This window comes from Mercenaria mercenaria, chromosome 13, assembly GCF_021730395.1.
Source record: "Mercenaria mercenaria strain notata chromosome 13, MADL_Memer_1, whole genome shotgun sequence".
NCBI classification, from domain to species: domain Eukaryota; kingdom Metazoa; phylum Mollusca; class Bivalvia; order Venerida; family Veneridae; genus Mercenaria; species Mercenaria mercenaria.
In genome coordinates, this window is record NC_069373.1 from 23,239,114 (window position 1) to 23,256,100 (window position 16,987).

Here is a 16,987-nt window from a genome sequence, read left to right on the forward strand (position 1 = left end):
ATAGTGCAAGATACAGAAGATGCTCCAATTCAAGAAGGTTCCTTGGTTCTTTAGCGTGCCAGGTGTAAAGCACCCATACACGGGACTCTTATCCCAGTGTTAGTAATTATTAGTTGAAGGAGAGGGGGCTCGGACTCACGATCCCTGGTTTCGTATTCAGATAGTGTTACCACTGGACCACTGTGTCGCTCTAAAAGATCACATAGAAAAACAAGAGCACCGCAATGCGGAGAAATATATGCCCGAAGGTATGACCTTTGACCCCTAAATGTGACCTTGACTTTGAAGCAAGCCATCCAAAACATACGCTCTGCATGTCATCTTGATGTGGTGAGCATTTGTGTCAAGTTTCTTTGAAATCCTTGAAGAGGTTCAAGAGTTAGAGTGGACACAAAAGTCATATGACCTTTGACCGTGTGACCTTGACCTTGAAACGAGCCATCCAAAACATGCGCTCTGCACATCCTCTTGATGTGGTGAACATTTGTGTAAAGTTTCTTCGAAATCCTTCAAGGGGTTTAAGTATTACAGAATGGACAAGAAATTACTAACGGGCGGATGAACACCGGCGTCAAAACATAATACGTCACATTGGATGTATAAAAAGGGTCTTATAAGTGTAAACAAGTGTATTCTATGATTTGATCTAGTTTTTATTTCAAATGATCCAGTGTTAACTTTAAAGATAAAAATTCTGACCATGTTTCATATAGATCAGGTACAAAATATGTCCGAAAGAGATATAATAAGGTTTTACTGTGATTAGGCATAGTGACCTAGTTTTAACAGAGTATAAACAGCGTTTTTCTTTTATCTGATCTCAAGGCCTGGTTTTTGAACCATGATGTCCCAGTTTCAAACATTAGGTAAGAGGCTCACTGACTTTCATACAAATCAACAAGAAAATGTTGGCTCTAGTGTTCAAAACGTTTTTCTATGATTTGACCTAATTTTAGACCTCAGATGACCCAGTTTCATATTTGACCTAGATTTCATTTAGATTATCATTCTGATCACGTTTCATGCAGGACGGATAGAAAATGTGGCTTCTTGAGTTTAAGCAAGGTTTTTCTCTAACTTGACATGGTGATCTAGTTACCAAGTCTGGTATTACACTAAATACACCAGAGGGTAAGTTGTCTATAACAGGCCAAGAAAGAAGAAATTTCAGCAGAAAAAAGCTACCGTGTGACAAAAAAATCTTCTATTTTTGTCTTTCTACATAGATTTTTTACTTACTAAACTTGTTAAGCTTCACATTTTACTATTTCATTAGTCTCATACAAAACATTCAATCTGAACACACTAATGTAAGCTTCTCTGTCACACAGCTGGGATTTCTCAATTTGACATAAATTAGATCTAATCATGTATATACAGTATGGCATAAATCAGATAACAGCCCCCACCCCTCCCCCACCCCGCAAATCACATTATACAAATGTCTGATTCAACTATGAGGGTTGATCCAGAAGTAACAAGTGAATGAAGTATTGCCATGCAATACAAAGTCCCCTACTGGAAGGCACCTAACTTTCTCTACTGCAGTATAACATCATGAACTGATATCTGTCAATGATGTATAAACAATATTGTACTATTATATACAGTATGTTATAACAACACACCCGGATTAAAATGTGCATATATAAAAACCCACAGTTGTTTTCATATTGAAATGTTTTTGCCGATTATAAAAAGGTTATCATATAAGTTATTTATAGTACCAACAAAGGGAAATTTATCTTAAAAAAAAAAAAAAAAATCTATATAATATAAGTCCACAAGAAACTCTTTACCAGGTAGAGATAGGTCAAAATACACCTAAACAAGAGCACCGACTTGCGGGTGCTGACGCTCATCTGATTTTTTTTGTATAATAGAAATATTGTCCTACCCATGATTTTCTAAGTCTAAAAAGGGCCATCACTCTTGCAAAAAGCAGGATAGAGTTATGTTTCTTGATGAACAGTGTCCACTTATGATGGTGAAAAACTTTTGCAAGTTTTAAAGCAATAGCTTTGATAGTTTATGAGAAAACTTGACTTAAACATAATATTCAACCAAGAAAATGATTTTTCTAAGTCCAAAAGGGGCAATAATTATTGCAAAAAGCAGGATGGAGTTATGTTGCTTGCTGTACAGGGTCAGCTTATGATGGTAAACAAGAGCTGCAAGTTTTAAAGCAATAACTTTGATAGTTTAAGAGAAAAAGTTGACCTAAACATAAAACTTAACCAAGAAATCTGATATTTTTTAAGTCCAAAAGGGGCCATTAATCTTGAAAAAAGCAGGATGGAGTTATGTTTCTTGCTGTACAGGGTCAGCTTATGATGGTGAACAAGTGTTGCAAGTTTTAAAGCAATAGCTTTGATAGTTTAGGATAAAAGCTGACCTAAACATAAAACTTAACCAAGAAAACTGATTTTCTAAGTCCAAAAGGGGCAATAATTCTTGCAAAAAGCAAGATGGAGTTATGTTTCTTGATGTACAGGGTCAACTTATGATGGTGAACATGTATTCCAAGTTTCAAAGCAATAGCTTTGATAGTTTAGGAGAAAAGTTGACCTAAACATAAAACTTAACCAAGAAATCTGATATTTTCTAAGTACAAAAGGGGCCATAAATCTTGCAAAAAGCAAGATGGAGTTATGTTTCTTGCTATACAGGGTCAGCTTATGATGGTGAACAAGTATTCCAAGTTTCAAAGCAATAGCTTTGATAGTTTAGGAGAAAAGCTGACCTAAACATAAAACTTAACCAGGCAACGCCGACGCAGACGCAGACGCCGACGCCAACAACCGCTCAAGTGATGACAATAACTCATCATTTTTTTTCAAAAAATCAGATGAGCTAAAAATGGATGTAACATGCATGTTGTACCACAGAAAAGTGATCTCGATTTTTCGCTACGGCCAATAATAAAAAAGTTACAATAAAATCTATTTATAGTAAAACAAAGGGACGTAATTCTAAAAACAAGGGTGCCTCATGGTGGTGAACATTTGGTCCAAGTTACATCAAAATCCCTCAATGCATGAAGAAGAAATGTTCCGGACAAAGTCATTCTTGAATTTGACCTTTGACCTCTAAATATGACCTTGACCTTAGACCTAGGGACCTGGTCTTTGCGCATGATAATCCGTCTTATGTTGGTGAACATTTGTGCCAAGTTATATCAAAATCCCTCCATGCATGAAGAAGAAATTCTCCAGACAAAGTCATTCTTGTGTCTGACCTTTGGTCTGTAAGTGTGACCTTGACATTAGACCCTGGGCTTGGGTTTTGCGCATAACATGTTGTCTCATCCAGGGGAATATTTGTGCCAACTGATATCTAAATCCTGTTTTGCATGACAAAGTTTTAGACTGGACAGGAAAAAAATCCTACTGACCTTTGATCTCAAAGTGTGACCTTGACCTTTGAGCTAGGGTACTGGGTGTTGCGCATGACATGTCATCTTATCATGGCATGGGGAACAATTATGCCAAGTGATATTGTAATCCCTTGATGGATGACAGAGTTCTGGATCGGACAGGAAAAAAAAATTATTGACCTTTGACCTCAAATTGTGACCTTGACCTTTGAGCTAAGGGTCCGGGATTTGCGCACGACACGTCGTCTCATCATGCTGAACACTTGTGCCAAGTAATATTAAAATCCCTTAATGAATGTCAGAGTTATGGACCGGACACGAAACAGACCCTGTTCATGCTATGTTAACATCTGACTGCTAAGTGTGACCTTGACCTTTGAGCCAGGGGTCTGAAAGTTGTGCATGACACATCGTCTTATTATGAGGTACATTTGTGCCAAGTTATATTAAAATCCCTTCATGGACGGCTGAGTTATGGACCGGACAGGAAAAAAGCCCTGTTGACCTTTGACCTCAAATTGTGACCTTGACCTTTGAGCTAGGGGTCCGGGTTTTGCGCATGACATGTCATCTCATCATGGGGAACATTTATGCCAAGTATTATTAAAATCCCTTCATGGATGGGAGAGTTATGGACCGGACAGGAAAAAAGCCCTGTTGACCTTTGACCTCCAACTGTGACCTTGACCTTTGAGCTAGGGGTCCGAGTTTTGCGCATGACACGTCATCTCATCATGGGGAACATTTGTGCCAAGTAATATTAAAATCCCTTCATGGATGGGAGAGTTATGGACCGGACAGGAAAAAAGCCCTGTTGACCTTTGACCTCCAATTGTGACCTTGACCTTTGAGCTAGGGGTCTGGGTTATGCGCATGACACGTCGTCTCATCATGGGAAACATTTGTGCCAAGTAATATTAAAATCCCTTCATGGATGACAGAGTTATGGACCGGACACGAAATTGCGGACGGACGGACGGACAGTATGACGGAAAAGCGCATTCCTATAGTCCCCGAAACTGGTTTTCAACCAGTAGGGGCATAATAACTCTGACGGAAGTACTTTAAGCTATTAACAATATTTCATGAAAATATCAACATTTATTGCCTACTTAGGGAGATATCCAGATATATAAAAATGAAGTTATGACAAAAGCTGCAGATTACAGAGATTATTTATATCACAAAGAAATCAGTGGAACCAACAGCTGCTTCCTTTTGGTGCTTCATATACATGTGATTAAATTCTGTATGAACCTGACAAAAACTAAGGTTTATACTGACTGCAAGTTTCAATGAAATCTCTTTCGTACACTTGAAATTACGCCCTGAACAAATAAAATCAAGAATGTTGCTATAATATACTACATGTAGAAACAAGAGCTGTCTCCATAGGATGACACATGCCCCCGATGGCACTTTGAATGAATAGTTATGGCCGATGTTTAGGACCTTTGACCTATGGAGCTGGGTCTTGCGCGCGACACGTCGTCTTACTGTGTCACACAGTCATGCGTTGTTATTTTAAAATCCATGCATGAATGACAAAGATATGGACCAGACACGCCCATCAATGCACTATCATGAAAAATGACCTTTAACGTCTAAGTGTGACCTTGACCTTTGAGCTACGGACCTGGGTCTTGCGCATGACACGTCGTCTTACTGTGGTACACATTCATGCCAAGTTATTTGAAAATCCATCCATGGATGACAAAGATATGGACCGGACACGCCGATCAATGCACTATCCTTTAAAGTCTAAGTGTGACCTTGACCTACGGACCTGGGTCTTGCGCGCGACACGTCGTCTTACTGTGGTACACATTCATGCCAAGTTATTTGAAAATCCATCCATCGATGACAAAGATATGGACCGGACACGCCCATCAATGCACTATCCTTTAATGTCTAAAGTAAAGAAGTAGAACAAGTTTAGTTTAAACAATATTTTGCATAGCTATCATTTCTACAGAGTTTCATTAAAGAGCCATAACAAACAATCACAAATGGGCAACAACTTTGAATCCTAGTATCTTTATGATGCTTAACAAGATATCAGATTAAATACAAAATAAATTGCTAAGTTAAAAATGGGGCATCCATTACCATCACAATGAACAAGTGTGGGAAGTTTCAATCAATTCCCACTGTGGTGGTTTTGGGTAACTGAAGGAATACTTGTTTGCAAACCAAAAATTACTTAGTAGAGAAAAAAGCACAACCTCGTCAAAAAACAAAATCAGATTATCATGTACGAGAATGTAAAATGAGCTTGTTCTAGATTTCTTTACTTTTCTATGTTTCAAATTTCTAATCAATATATGTGTAGGTTTCAGAGATATTCAAGGAAAACAACTTAGACAAGACAGGTGAGAGACAAACTAATGAAATGTTTCCTGTACCGCACCCCCTACCCCTCTCACACACTCACAAACAAAGTTTGTTGGGAATATAACAATTTTAGAAAGAATATTAAAACAAATATTTCACTTTTCAATCATGCCTTTATTTGCTTGAATGACTTGTTTCTTGTTGGCTTAAAGGACAAAAGTTTTGCATATTGTTTAAGCAGTTTAAGCCAGTAACATGACACATCCTCCATTCGTAAATGGTCCCATATAAACTGTCTTCCCCTGAAAATACATTATATACAGTCTAAACTAGAGCTATCACTAAAGGTGATGAATGTACCCCCCGCATGCACTGACACAGTACATTGCAATTTGACACACACAAGATTGCATAATTATGTGGACTGTATGTATATAGACTGTATGTATATAGACTGTATGTATACAGTATAGTAACAAAAAACAAAGTCCCATAACTATGCAGAATATTTATCTAAAAGAATGTAACATGCACCATGCACAACTAGGGTTGGTACTGATCACTTGTGTGAAGTTTCATTAAATTGTGTGCAAGGGTTTGGTAGATTAGGCACACACAAGATTGCATATGCAGACTGTATGTACACAGTATGTTAACAAGAAACAAAGTCCCATAACTCTGCAATTTTTGTCGCTGAAAGAACCTAACATGCCCCATGCACAACTACTGTTGTTACTGATCACTTGTGTGAAGTTTCATTAAATTGTGTCAAGGGGATGAGGAGAGATGGTGCACACAAGATTGTGTCTATGTATATAGTATAGTAACAAAAAAACAAAGTCCCATAACTCTGCAAATTTTTTTTCTGAAAGAATCTAACATGCCCCATGCACAACTACTGTTGTTACTGATTACTTGTGTGAAGTTCCATTAAATTGTGTCAAGGGGATGAGGAGAGATGGTGCACACAAGAATGTGTCTATGTATATAGTATAGTAACAAAATAACAAAGTCCCATAACTCTGCAAATTTTTTTTCTAAAAGAACCTAACATGCCCCATGCACAACTACTGTTGGTACTGATCACTTGTGTAAAGTTTCATTAAATTGTGTCAAGGGGATGAGGAGAGATGGTGCGCACAAGATTGTGTCTATGTATATAGTATAGTAACAAAAAAACAAAGTCCCATAACTGCAATTTTTTTTTCTAAAAGAACCTAACATGCCCCATGCACAACTACTGTTGGTACTGATCACTTGTCTGAAGTTTCATTAAATTCTGTCAAGGGAATAAGGAGAGATGGTGCGCACAAGATTGCGTCTACGGACAGACAGACAGACAACCTGAAACCAGTATACCCCCCCCTTACAACTTTGTTGTCGGGGGGTACAATGATATTGTAAAATGAAAATATGTTAGTTTGTTTCAATACTATCATCCGATACAGATTAGTTCTGTCTTATCAATCACAGATATATCTATAGTTTAACTTATCTTTTCATGCAGACAAAACTATATTTATCAGTGAAAGGAATTTTCCTGTTGGACTTCCTTTCCTCCATCTCAATGACACTGCAAGTCAGTCCAGTAAACACAGAATAGTTTTCATCCTCTGTTAACAAAAACAAGAGGATCATTGACCCTAAAGCGCTCCCCTGTGTATAAGGCTTTAAGTGTGTTTGTATAACGTAATGGTACAAGTATTGATAGGTTTCTTCTATGTTAGCCATCACACACCTTCTTTAACCTAGGGCAATAGTTAGACAGTACAACTCTGATATCATACGGCAAAAATCAAGGTTCTAGCTATTATTGATTCAGAGAAGAAGATTTTCAAAGTTTCTTATATAAAAGCCTATAGTAAGTACATGTCACATACAGGGGCGTGGCCATTTTTGACCTTAGGGCAATAATTTGGTCAATTATGGTAGAGAGTTAAACCCTTATATCACATGCCAAATATCAAAGCTCGAGAGAAAAAGATTTTTAAAATGTGATAGCTGAAAACCTATTTTTAACCAAAAATACCCACATGTTCAATAAACCGGAACCATTTGAACACATTTGAAAGAAGGGTACCAAGAGATCGTTTGTGTAAAGTTTCATCAAAATCCATTCAGTGGTTTTGGAGATGTTGTTCAAAGAAATTGTTCATGAAAAGTGACCACGCCCTCTGGCAGCCATATTTTTGGACAAATCAAAATAATTTGAACAATCTTGGTAGAGGGTCACACAAGGACCATTTGTGTGAAATTATTTTGAAATTGGGCCAGCAGTTTCAAACAAGAAGATTTTTTATACATATAGGGAAAAATGACCACGCCCCCTGGCGGCCATGGTTTTTGACAAATCAGTATAATTTGAATAATCTTGGTAGAGGGTGACAGAAGGACCATTTGTGTAAAATTATTTAAAAATCGGACCATTGGTTTAGGAGGAGATGTCGTTTGAAGATTTTTAGACCGTTTGACAACTTTGGAAGAGGACTACTCAAGGAACATCCAGGCCAAGTTTCATCAAAATCCATTCATTGGTTTTGGAGGAAATGTTGTTTAAATAATTGTTGACGATGGGCAACTTGACATACGGACGATGAACACAGCGTGATCACAATACCTCACCATGAGCACTTTGTGCTCAGGTAAGCTAAAAAGGTAGACTGACCTGTGTTACATAATTCAAATACATTTGAAAAACAATGTTTACCCATTGTTTTACCCGTTGTTTAACAAATACTAATATGGCTTTTCAGAATGTGTTAAAAGTTACTGTTAGTTCAGGCACTGGGTCTTTGTGTTTAACTCTTTAAAATAAGAGAGCTTTTACCTTTCATTTTACAGCTGAACTATCAATTAAAATGTAGCCATTTCAGATACAGTCCAACTTTGTTTGCTTAAAACCTTCCAGTAATAGTGATAATAACTATCTCTGTGCTATATAATGTACTAGAAACTCTTATGCTAACTCATGTTTAAGTGATATCTATCTCTATGCTATCTCATGTACTAGTGATACATGTACCTACCTATGCTATCTCATGTACATGTGATACCATCCAGTGTTATCTCATGTACAAGTGATACATACCTGTATGCTACCATATGTATTAGTGAGGCCTATCTCTGTGCTATCTCATATACTAGAATGCCCATTGTGCTATCTCATGTACTAGTGATACCAACCCATGCTATTTCATGTACAAGTGATTCCTACCTGCGCCATCTCATTTTCTAGTGAAACCTACCCCTTTGCTTCCTGATGTACTAGTGATACTTCTTTTTGTGCTATCTAACATACTAGTAATACCTAACTTTGTGCTGTCTCATGTACCAGAAACAACTACTTTTGAGCTACATCATGTACTAGAAACATCCACCTCTGGGCTATCTCATGTACTAGTGATAACTACCTATGCTATCTCATGTACTACAAACCTCTACCTTTGTACTATCTCATGTACCAATGATACCTACCTTTGTGCTATCTCATGTACTAATTATACTTACCTCATGTACTGGAAACCACGATCTCTGGGCTATCTGATGTACTAGAAACAACTACCTTTGTGCTAAATCATGTACTTGTGATGACTACCTATGTCCTCTCTTATGTACTATAAACAACTACAACTGTTCTTACTGTTTACTAGAAACACCTATCTTTGTGCTATATCATGTACTAGAAACGCCTAGCTTTGTGCTGTCACATGTACTAGTGATACCAAACCTTTGTGCTATCTCATGTACTAGTGATACCTACCTTTGTTCTATCTCATGAACTATAAACAACTACCATTGTTCTTTATCGTGTACAAGAAATGCCTACCTTTGTGCTATCTCATGTACTAATGATACCTATATTTGTGCTGTCTCCATGTACTAGAAACACCTTCTATTGTGCTGTCTCATGTACTAGAAACACCTACCTTTGTGCTGTCTCATGTACTAGTGATAGCAACCTTTGTGCTGTCTTATGTACTAGAAACTCGTACTTTTGTGCTGTCTCATGTACTAGTGATAGCAACCTTTGTGCTATCTCATGTACTAGAAACTTGTACCTTTGTGCTGTCTCATGTACTAGTGATACCTACCTTTGTGCTATCTCATGTACTATAAACAACTACCATTGTTCTTTATCGTGTACAAGAAATGCCTACCTTTGTGCTATCTCATGTACTAATGATACCTATATTTGTGCTGTCTCCATGTACTAGAAACACCTTCTATCGTGCTGTCTCATTCCAGTTTTGAATTTGACCTAGATATCATCAAGATAAAAATTCTTACCAATTTTCATGAAGATCCATTGAAAAATATGGCCTCTAGAGAGGTCACAAGGTTTCTCTTATTATTTGACCTAATGACCTAGTTTCTGAAGGCATGTGACCCAGTTTCGAAACTGACCTAGATATCATCAAGGTAAACATTCTCACCAATTTTCATGAAGATCTCATGAAAAATATGGCCTCTAGAGAGGTCACAAGGTTTTTCTATTTTTATACCTACTGACCTAGTTTTTGACCGCACATGACCTAGTTTCAAACTTGACCTAGATATCATCAAGATGAACATTCAGACCAAATTTCATACAGATCCCATGAAAAATATGGCCTCTAGAGAGGTCACAAGGTTTTTCTATTATTTGACCTATTGACCTAGTTTTGGATGGCACATGACCCAGTTTCGAACTTGACCTAGATATCATCAAGGTGAAAATTCTGACCAATTTTCGTGAAGATCCATTGAAAAGTATGGCCTCTAGAGAGGTCACAAGGTTTTTCTATTTTTAGTCCTACTGACCTAGTTTTGGACCGCAGTTGATCCAGTTTCAAACTTGACCTAGATATCATCAAGATGAACATTCAGACCAACTTTCATATAGATCCCTGAAAAATATGGCCTCTAGAGAGGTCTCAAGGTTTTTTTATTATTTGACCTATTGATCTAGTTTTGGAAGGCATGTGACCCAGTTTCGAACTTGACCTAGATATCATCAAGGTGAACATTCTCACCAATTTTCATGAAGATCCATTCAAAAGTATGGCCTCTAGAGAGGTCACAAGGTTTTTCTATTTTTAGACCTACTGACCTAGTTTTGGACCGCAGTTGATCCAGTTTCAAACTTGACCTAGATATCATCAAGATGAACATTCAGACCAACTTTCATATAGATCCCTGAAAAATATGGCCTCTAGAGAGGTCACAAGGTTTTTTTATTATTTGACCTATTGATCTAGTTTTGGAAGGCATGTGACCCAGTTTCGAACTTGACCTAGATATCATCAAGGTGAACATTCTCACCAATTTTCATGAAGATCCATTCAAAAGTATGGCCTCTAGAGAGGTCACAAGGTTTTTCTATTTTTAGACCTACTGACCTAGTTTTGGACCGGATGTGACCCAGTTTCAAACTTGACCTAGATATCATCAAGGTGAACATTCTGACCAACTTTCATAAAGATCCCGTAAAAAATGTGACCTCTAAAGTGGTTACAAGCAAAAGCACGGATGGACGGACGACGGACGCTGCGCGATCACAAAAGCTCACCTTGTCACTTTGTGACATGTGAGCTAAGAATGGAAGACAACTTCTCTGATTCTTCAAAAATGGAAGACAGCTTTTTAAAGTCAAGGACTATAACTAAACCGATAACAAAACCAAAAAGGAAGTTTGTTCCCCCTTTCCTATATGGAGATCTTCATAAAAAGGCAGTGCAAGATGTCCTTGTAGCTCAAGCAAACAAGAGGGCCATGATGGCCCTATATCGCTCACCTGAGTACCATTGCTTTAACCAAAAACAAAAAGAAAAAATTCTTACAAGGTACAGATATGTCAAAAAACACCTAAAAATTGGAGGTACCATCCATGTTGTACCACAGAAAAGTGGTCTCAGTTTTTCCCTACGGCCAATAATAAAAAAGTTACTAAATAAGCTATTTATAGTAACATAAATGCAGAGCACTATTCACATAAAACAAAGTCATATGACCTTTGACCCCTAAGTGTGACCTTGACATTGAATTTAGCCATCTGAAACATGCGCTCTGCACATCCTTTCAATGAGTGAACATTTGTGTCAGGTTTCTCTGAAATCCATCAAGGGGTTCAAGAGTTACAGAGCGGAAGGGAAATTGCTAACCAACACACAGACAGACAGACGGACACCGAGGCGATAACATAATACGTCCCTGCGGGCGTATAAAAAAGAATCAAGATCTTATGGTGATACAAGTTGTGTGCAAGTTTGGTTAAAATCAAATCATAAACGAAGCTGCTATTGTGCAGACAAGGTCAAAATAGCCAATTTTGGCCCTTTCAGGGGCCATAACTCTGGAACCCATTAAGGGGTCTGGCCGGTTCAAGAATGGAACCAAGATCTTTTGGTGACACAAGTTTTGTGCAAGTTTGATTAAAATCAAATCATAAATGAAGCTAAGGTCAAAATAGCTAATTCCGGCCCTATCAGGGGCCATAACTCTAGAACCCATTATGGGATCTGGCCGGTCAAGAAAGGAACCAAGATCTTATGGTGACACAGTTTTGTGCAAGTTTGGTTAAAATCAACTCATAAATAAAGCTGCTATTGTGCAGACAAGGTCAAAATAGCTAATTTTGATCCTTCAGGGGCCATAACTCTGGACCCCATAAAGATATCTTGCCAGTTCCAGAAAAGAAACAAGATCTTATGGTGATACAAGTTGTGTGCAAGTTTGGTAAAAATCAAATCATAAATAAAGCTGCTATTGTGCAGACAAGGTCAAAATAGCTAATTTTGGGCCTTTCTGCGGCCATAACTCTGGAACCCATAATGGAATCTGGCCAGTTCCAGAAAGGAACCAAGATCTTATGGTGATACAAGTTGTGTGCAATTTTGGTAAAAATCAAATCATAAATGAAGCTGCTATTGTGCAGACAAGCTCAAAATAGCTAATTTTGGGCCTTTCAGGGGCCATAACTCTGGAACCCATAATGGAATCTGGCCAGTTCCAGAAAGGAACCAAGATCTATGGTGATACAAGTTGTGTGCAAGTTTGGTTAAAACTAGAGCTATCACTAAAGGTGATGAATGTACCCCCCGCATGCACTGACACAGTACATTGCAATTTGACGCACACAAGATTGCATAATTATGTGGACTGTATGTATATAGACTGTATGTATACAGTATAGTAACAAAAAACAAAGTCCCATAACTATGCAGAATATTTATCTGAAAGAATGTAACATGCACCATGCACAACTAGGGTTGGTACTGATCACTTGTGTGAAGTTTCATTAAATTGTGTGCAAGGGTTTGATAGATTAGGCACGCACAAGATTGCATATGCAGACTGTTTGTACATAGTATGTTAACAAGAAACAAAGTCCCATAACTCTGCAATTTTTGTCGCTGAAAGAACCTAACATGCCCCATGCACAACTACTGTTGTTACTGATCACTTGTGTGAAGTTTCATTAAATTGTGTCAAGGGGATGAGGAGAGATGGTGCGCAGAAGATTGTGTCTATGTATATAGTATAGTAACAAAAAAAAAACAAAGTCCCATAACTCTGCAAATTTTTTTTCTGAAATAATCTAACATGCCCCATGCACAACTACTGTTGTTACTGATCACTTGTGTGAATTTTCATTAAATTTTGTCAAGGGGATGAGGAGAGATGGTGCGCACAAGATTGTGTCTATGTATATAGTATAGTAACAAACAAGAGCTGTCTGTAAGACAGCCAAGCTCGACTATTCGAAATATTGTCACAGAAGCAGGAAATGATTACCCAAAATGTTAAATATCAAAAGAGTTTTAAGTTCGAAAGGGGACATAATTTGACCAATATACATATCAGAGTTATGGGACTTGATGTTATCAACTAGTTTTATAACCCCAAAGAAACATGTTAAGTTTCAATTCAATATCTGCATTAGTTTTGGGGATAGTAACTTGCATGTAAAACTTTAACCAGAATTTTCTAAGTCCAAAAGGGGGCATAATTTGCTCAAAATACATGTTAAGAGTTATGGAACTTGACCCAGTGAGGTTGGTAATTGACCTAGAAAAAGAATAAATAAGTTTCAAAGCTATATGCCTTTTGGTAATAGCTGTATGTACTTGCACCCAAAACTTTAACCAGGATTTTCTAAGTCCAAAAGGGGGCATAATTTGCCCAAAATACACGTCAGAGTTATGGGACATGGTGCTATCAACTAGTTTTATAACCCCGAAGACACATGTGAATTTTTAATTTAATATCTGTAGTAGTTTTGGAGATAGTTACTTGCATGTAAAACTTTAACCAGAATTTTCTAAGTCCAAAAGGGGGTATAATTTGCCCAAAATACATGTCAGAGTTATGGGACTTGACCCAGTGAGGTAGGTAATTGACCTAGAAAAAGAAAAAATAAGTTTCAAATCTATATGCCCTTTAGTAATAGCTGTATGTACTTACACGCAAAACTTTAACCAGAATTTTCTAAGTCCAAAAGGGGGCATAATTTGGCCAAAATACATGTCAGAGTTTTTGGACTTGACCCAGTGAGGTAGGTAATTGATCTAGAAAAAGAAAAAATAAGTTTCAAATCTATATGCCTTTTAGTAATAGCTGTATGTACTTGCACGCAAAACTTTAACCAGAATTTTCTAAGTCCAAAAGGGGGCATAATTTGGCCAAAATGAAGGTCAGAGTTATGGGACCTGGTGCTATCAACTAGTTTTATAACCCGGAAGAAACATGTGAAGTTTCAATTCAATATCTGCATTAGTTTTGGAGATAGTAACTTGCATGTAAAACTTTAACCAGAATTTTCTAAGTCCAAAAGGGGGCATAATTTGCTCAAAATACATGTCAGAGTTATGGGACTTGACACAGTGAGGTAGGTAATTGATCTAGAAAAAGAAAACATAAGTTTCAAATCTATATGCCTTTTAGTAATAGCTGTATGTACTTGCACGCAAAACTTTAACCAGAATTTTCTAAGTCCAAAAGGGGGCATAATTTGGCCAAAATGAAGGTCAGAGTTATGGAACTTGGTGCTATCAACTAGTTTTATAACCCCGAAGACACATGTGAAGTTTCAATTCAATATATGCATTAGTTTTGGAGATAGTAACTTGCATGTAAAACTTTAACCAAAATTTTCTAAGTCCAAAAGGGGGCATAATTTGCTCAAAATACATGTCAGAGTTATGGGACTTGACCCAGAGAGGTTGGTAATTGACCTAGAAAAAGAATAAATAAGTTTCAAAGCTATATGCCTTTAAATGATAGCTGTATGTACTTGCATGCAAAAACTTAACCAAGGTGTGACGCCGACGCCGACGCCGACGCCAGGGTGAGTAGAATAGCTAGATTATTCTTCGAATAGTCGAGCTAAAAACAAAGTCCCATAACTCTGCAAATTTTTTTTCTAAAAGAACCTAACATGCCCCATGCACAACTACTGTTGGTACTGATCACTTGTGTGAAGTTTCATTAAATTGTGTCAAGGGGATGAGGAGAGATGGTGCGCACAAGACTGTGTCTATGTATATAGCATAGTATCAAAAAAACAAAGTTCCCTAACTTTGCAAATTTTTTTTCTAAAAGAACCTAACATGCCCCATGCACAACTACTGTTGGTACTGATCACTTGTGTGAAGTTTCATTAAATTCTGTCAAGGGGATAAGGAGAGATGGTGCGCACAAGATTGCGTCTACGGACAGACAGACAGACGGACAGACAGACAACCTGAAACCAGTATACCCCCCCTTACAACTTTGTTGTCGGGGGGTACAATAAAATCATAAATGAAACCACTATCGTGCAGACAAGAAATTGTTGACGGAAGCACACGCATGCACGGACTGACGACGGACGAAGGGTGATCACAAAAGCTCACCTTGTCACTATGTGACAGGTGAGCTAATAAAAGTCAGCCAAACACTGGATCCACAAAATCTGAAAAAAGCTCTAAGAGTGCACAACCAAATATTTCTACAGTGTCCATTTCAAAGCCCAGTACATCTAGAACCTCCAAGTCTGGCGGACCCATTCTTCTGTCAGAAGACTCTCAGTCTGACTCAGAATCTGAAATTTCTGAAGAAGAGAAGTATTGTATTTGCAAGAAATGGCAGCCTGACCTTGCAGATAACAGCATTTACATTACAATTGTGAACTGGGGCAAATGTGATGTTTGTGGCCATTGGACACACTTAAAAACTTGCCTTTTGAGTTCTCAGGAGAAATGATTATTTCAAGTGCCCTCACTGTGTAGAAAATTAAGTAAAGTTACATAAAATTGACTGTTCCAGTGTGGCTGTTGGTTTTCTTGTTAAGGTTAAATTTCATATGTTAGACATCAATATTTTAAGTCAAAACATTTTAGTGCGACTGTTTGAGACAGTGTAAGTGTGTGATGTGATTATTGCAAGACTGGCCTTCCATATTTTACTTATTTACTGTTGCACCAGTTACATGGAATTGTCTTCCAGTATGCTCTTCAATATGGTGTTGTTTATTGACACTTCTCAGAGGTCACAGTTCAAAGTCTGGGAGATGTTTTTTGGGGCTAAAAAAAAGAGTAGATGTGAATGAGCAGGCGGACATATAATTTTGTTCAGGTAAGTTATGATTTGTTTATATGTTTGACTTTTACGTTAAGTACACCGGTACCATGGAGGACCTTGCTACTAGAAACACGTACCTCTGTGCTATCTCATGTACTAGAAACACCTACCTTTGTGTTGTCTCATGTAGTAGAAACACCTTCCTTTGTGCTGTCTCATGTACTAGAAACACCTACCTTTGTGTTGTCTCATGTAGTAGAAACACCTTCCTTTGTGCTGTCTCATGTACTAGAAACACCTACCTTTGTGTTGTCTCATGTAGTAGAAACACCTTCCTTTGTGCTGTCTCATGTACTAGAAACACCTACCTTTGTGTTGTCTCATGTAGTAGAAACACCTTCCTTTGTGCTGTCTCATGTACTAGAAACACCTACCTTTGTGCTGTCTCATGTACTAGAAACACCTACCTTTGTGTTGTCTCATGTAGTAGAAACACCTTCCTTTGTGCTATCTCATGTACTAGAAACACCTACCTTTGTGTTGTCTCATGTACTAGAAACACCTTCCTTTGTGCTGTCTCATGTACTAGAAACACCTACCTTTGTGTTGTCTCATGTAGTAGAAACACCTTCCTTTGTGCTGTCTCATGTACTAGAAACACCTACCTTTGTGTTGTCTCATGTAGTAGAAACACCTTCCTTTGTGCTGTCTCATGTACTAGAAACACCTACCTTTGTG

The 16,987-nt window shown here is 37.7% G+C and overlaps 1 protein-coding gene across 1 annotated transcript in view; it reads right to left on the reverse strand.

Annotated features, from left to right (window-relative positions):
- Positions 1 to 5,863: 5,863 nt before the first annotated feature.
- The window catches only part of LOC123529349 (protein O-glucosyltransferase 1-like), a 67,443-nt gene continuing 56,319 nt past the window's right edge, over positions 5,864 to 16,987 (reverse strand). Inside the window, exon 10 of the mRNA XM_045309661.2 lies at positions 5,864 to 6,012. Within this exon, the coding sequence (XP_045165596.2) occupies positions 5,877 to 6,012 (136 nt within the window). The 3' untranslated portion in view covers positions 5,864 to 5,876. The remainder of the gene's footprint in view (positions 6,013 to 16,987) is intronic.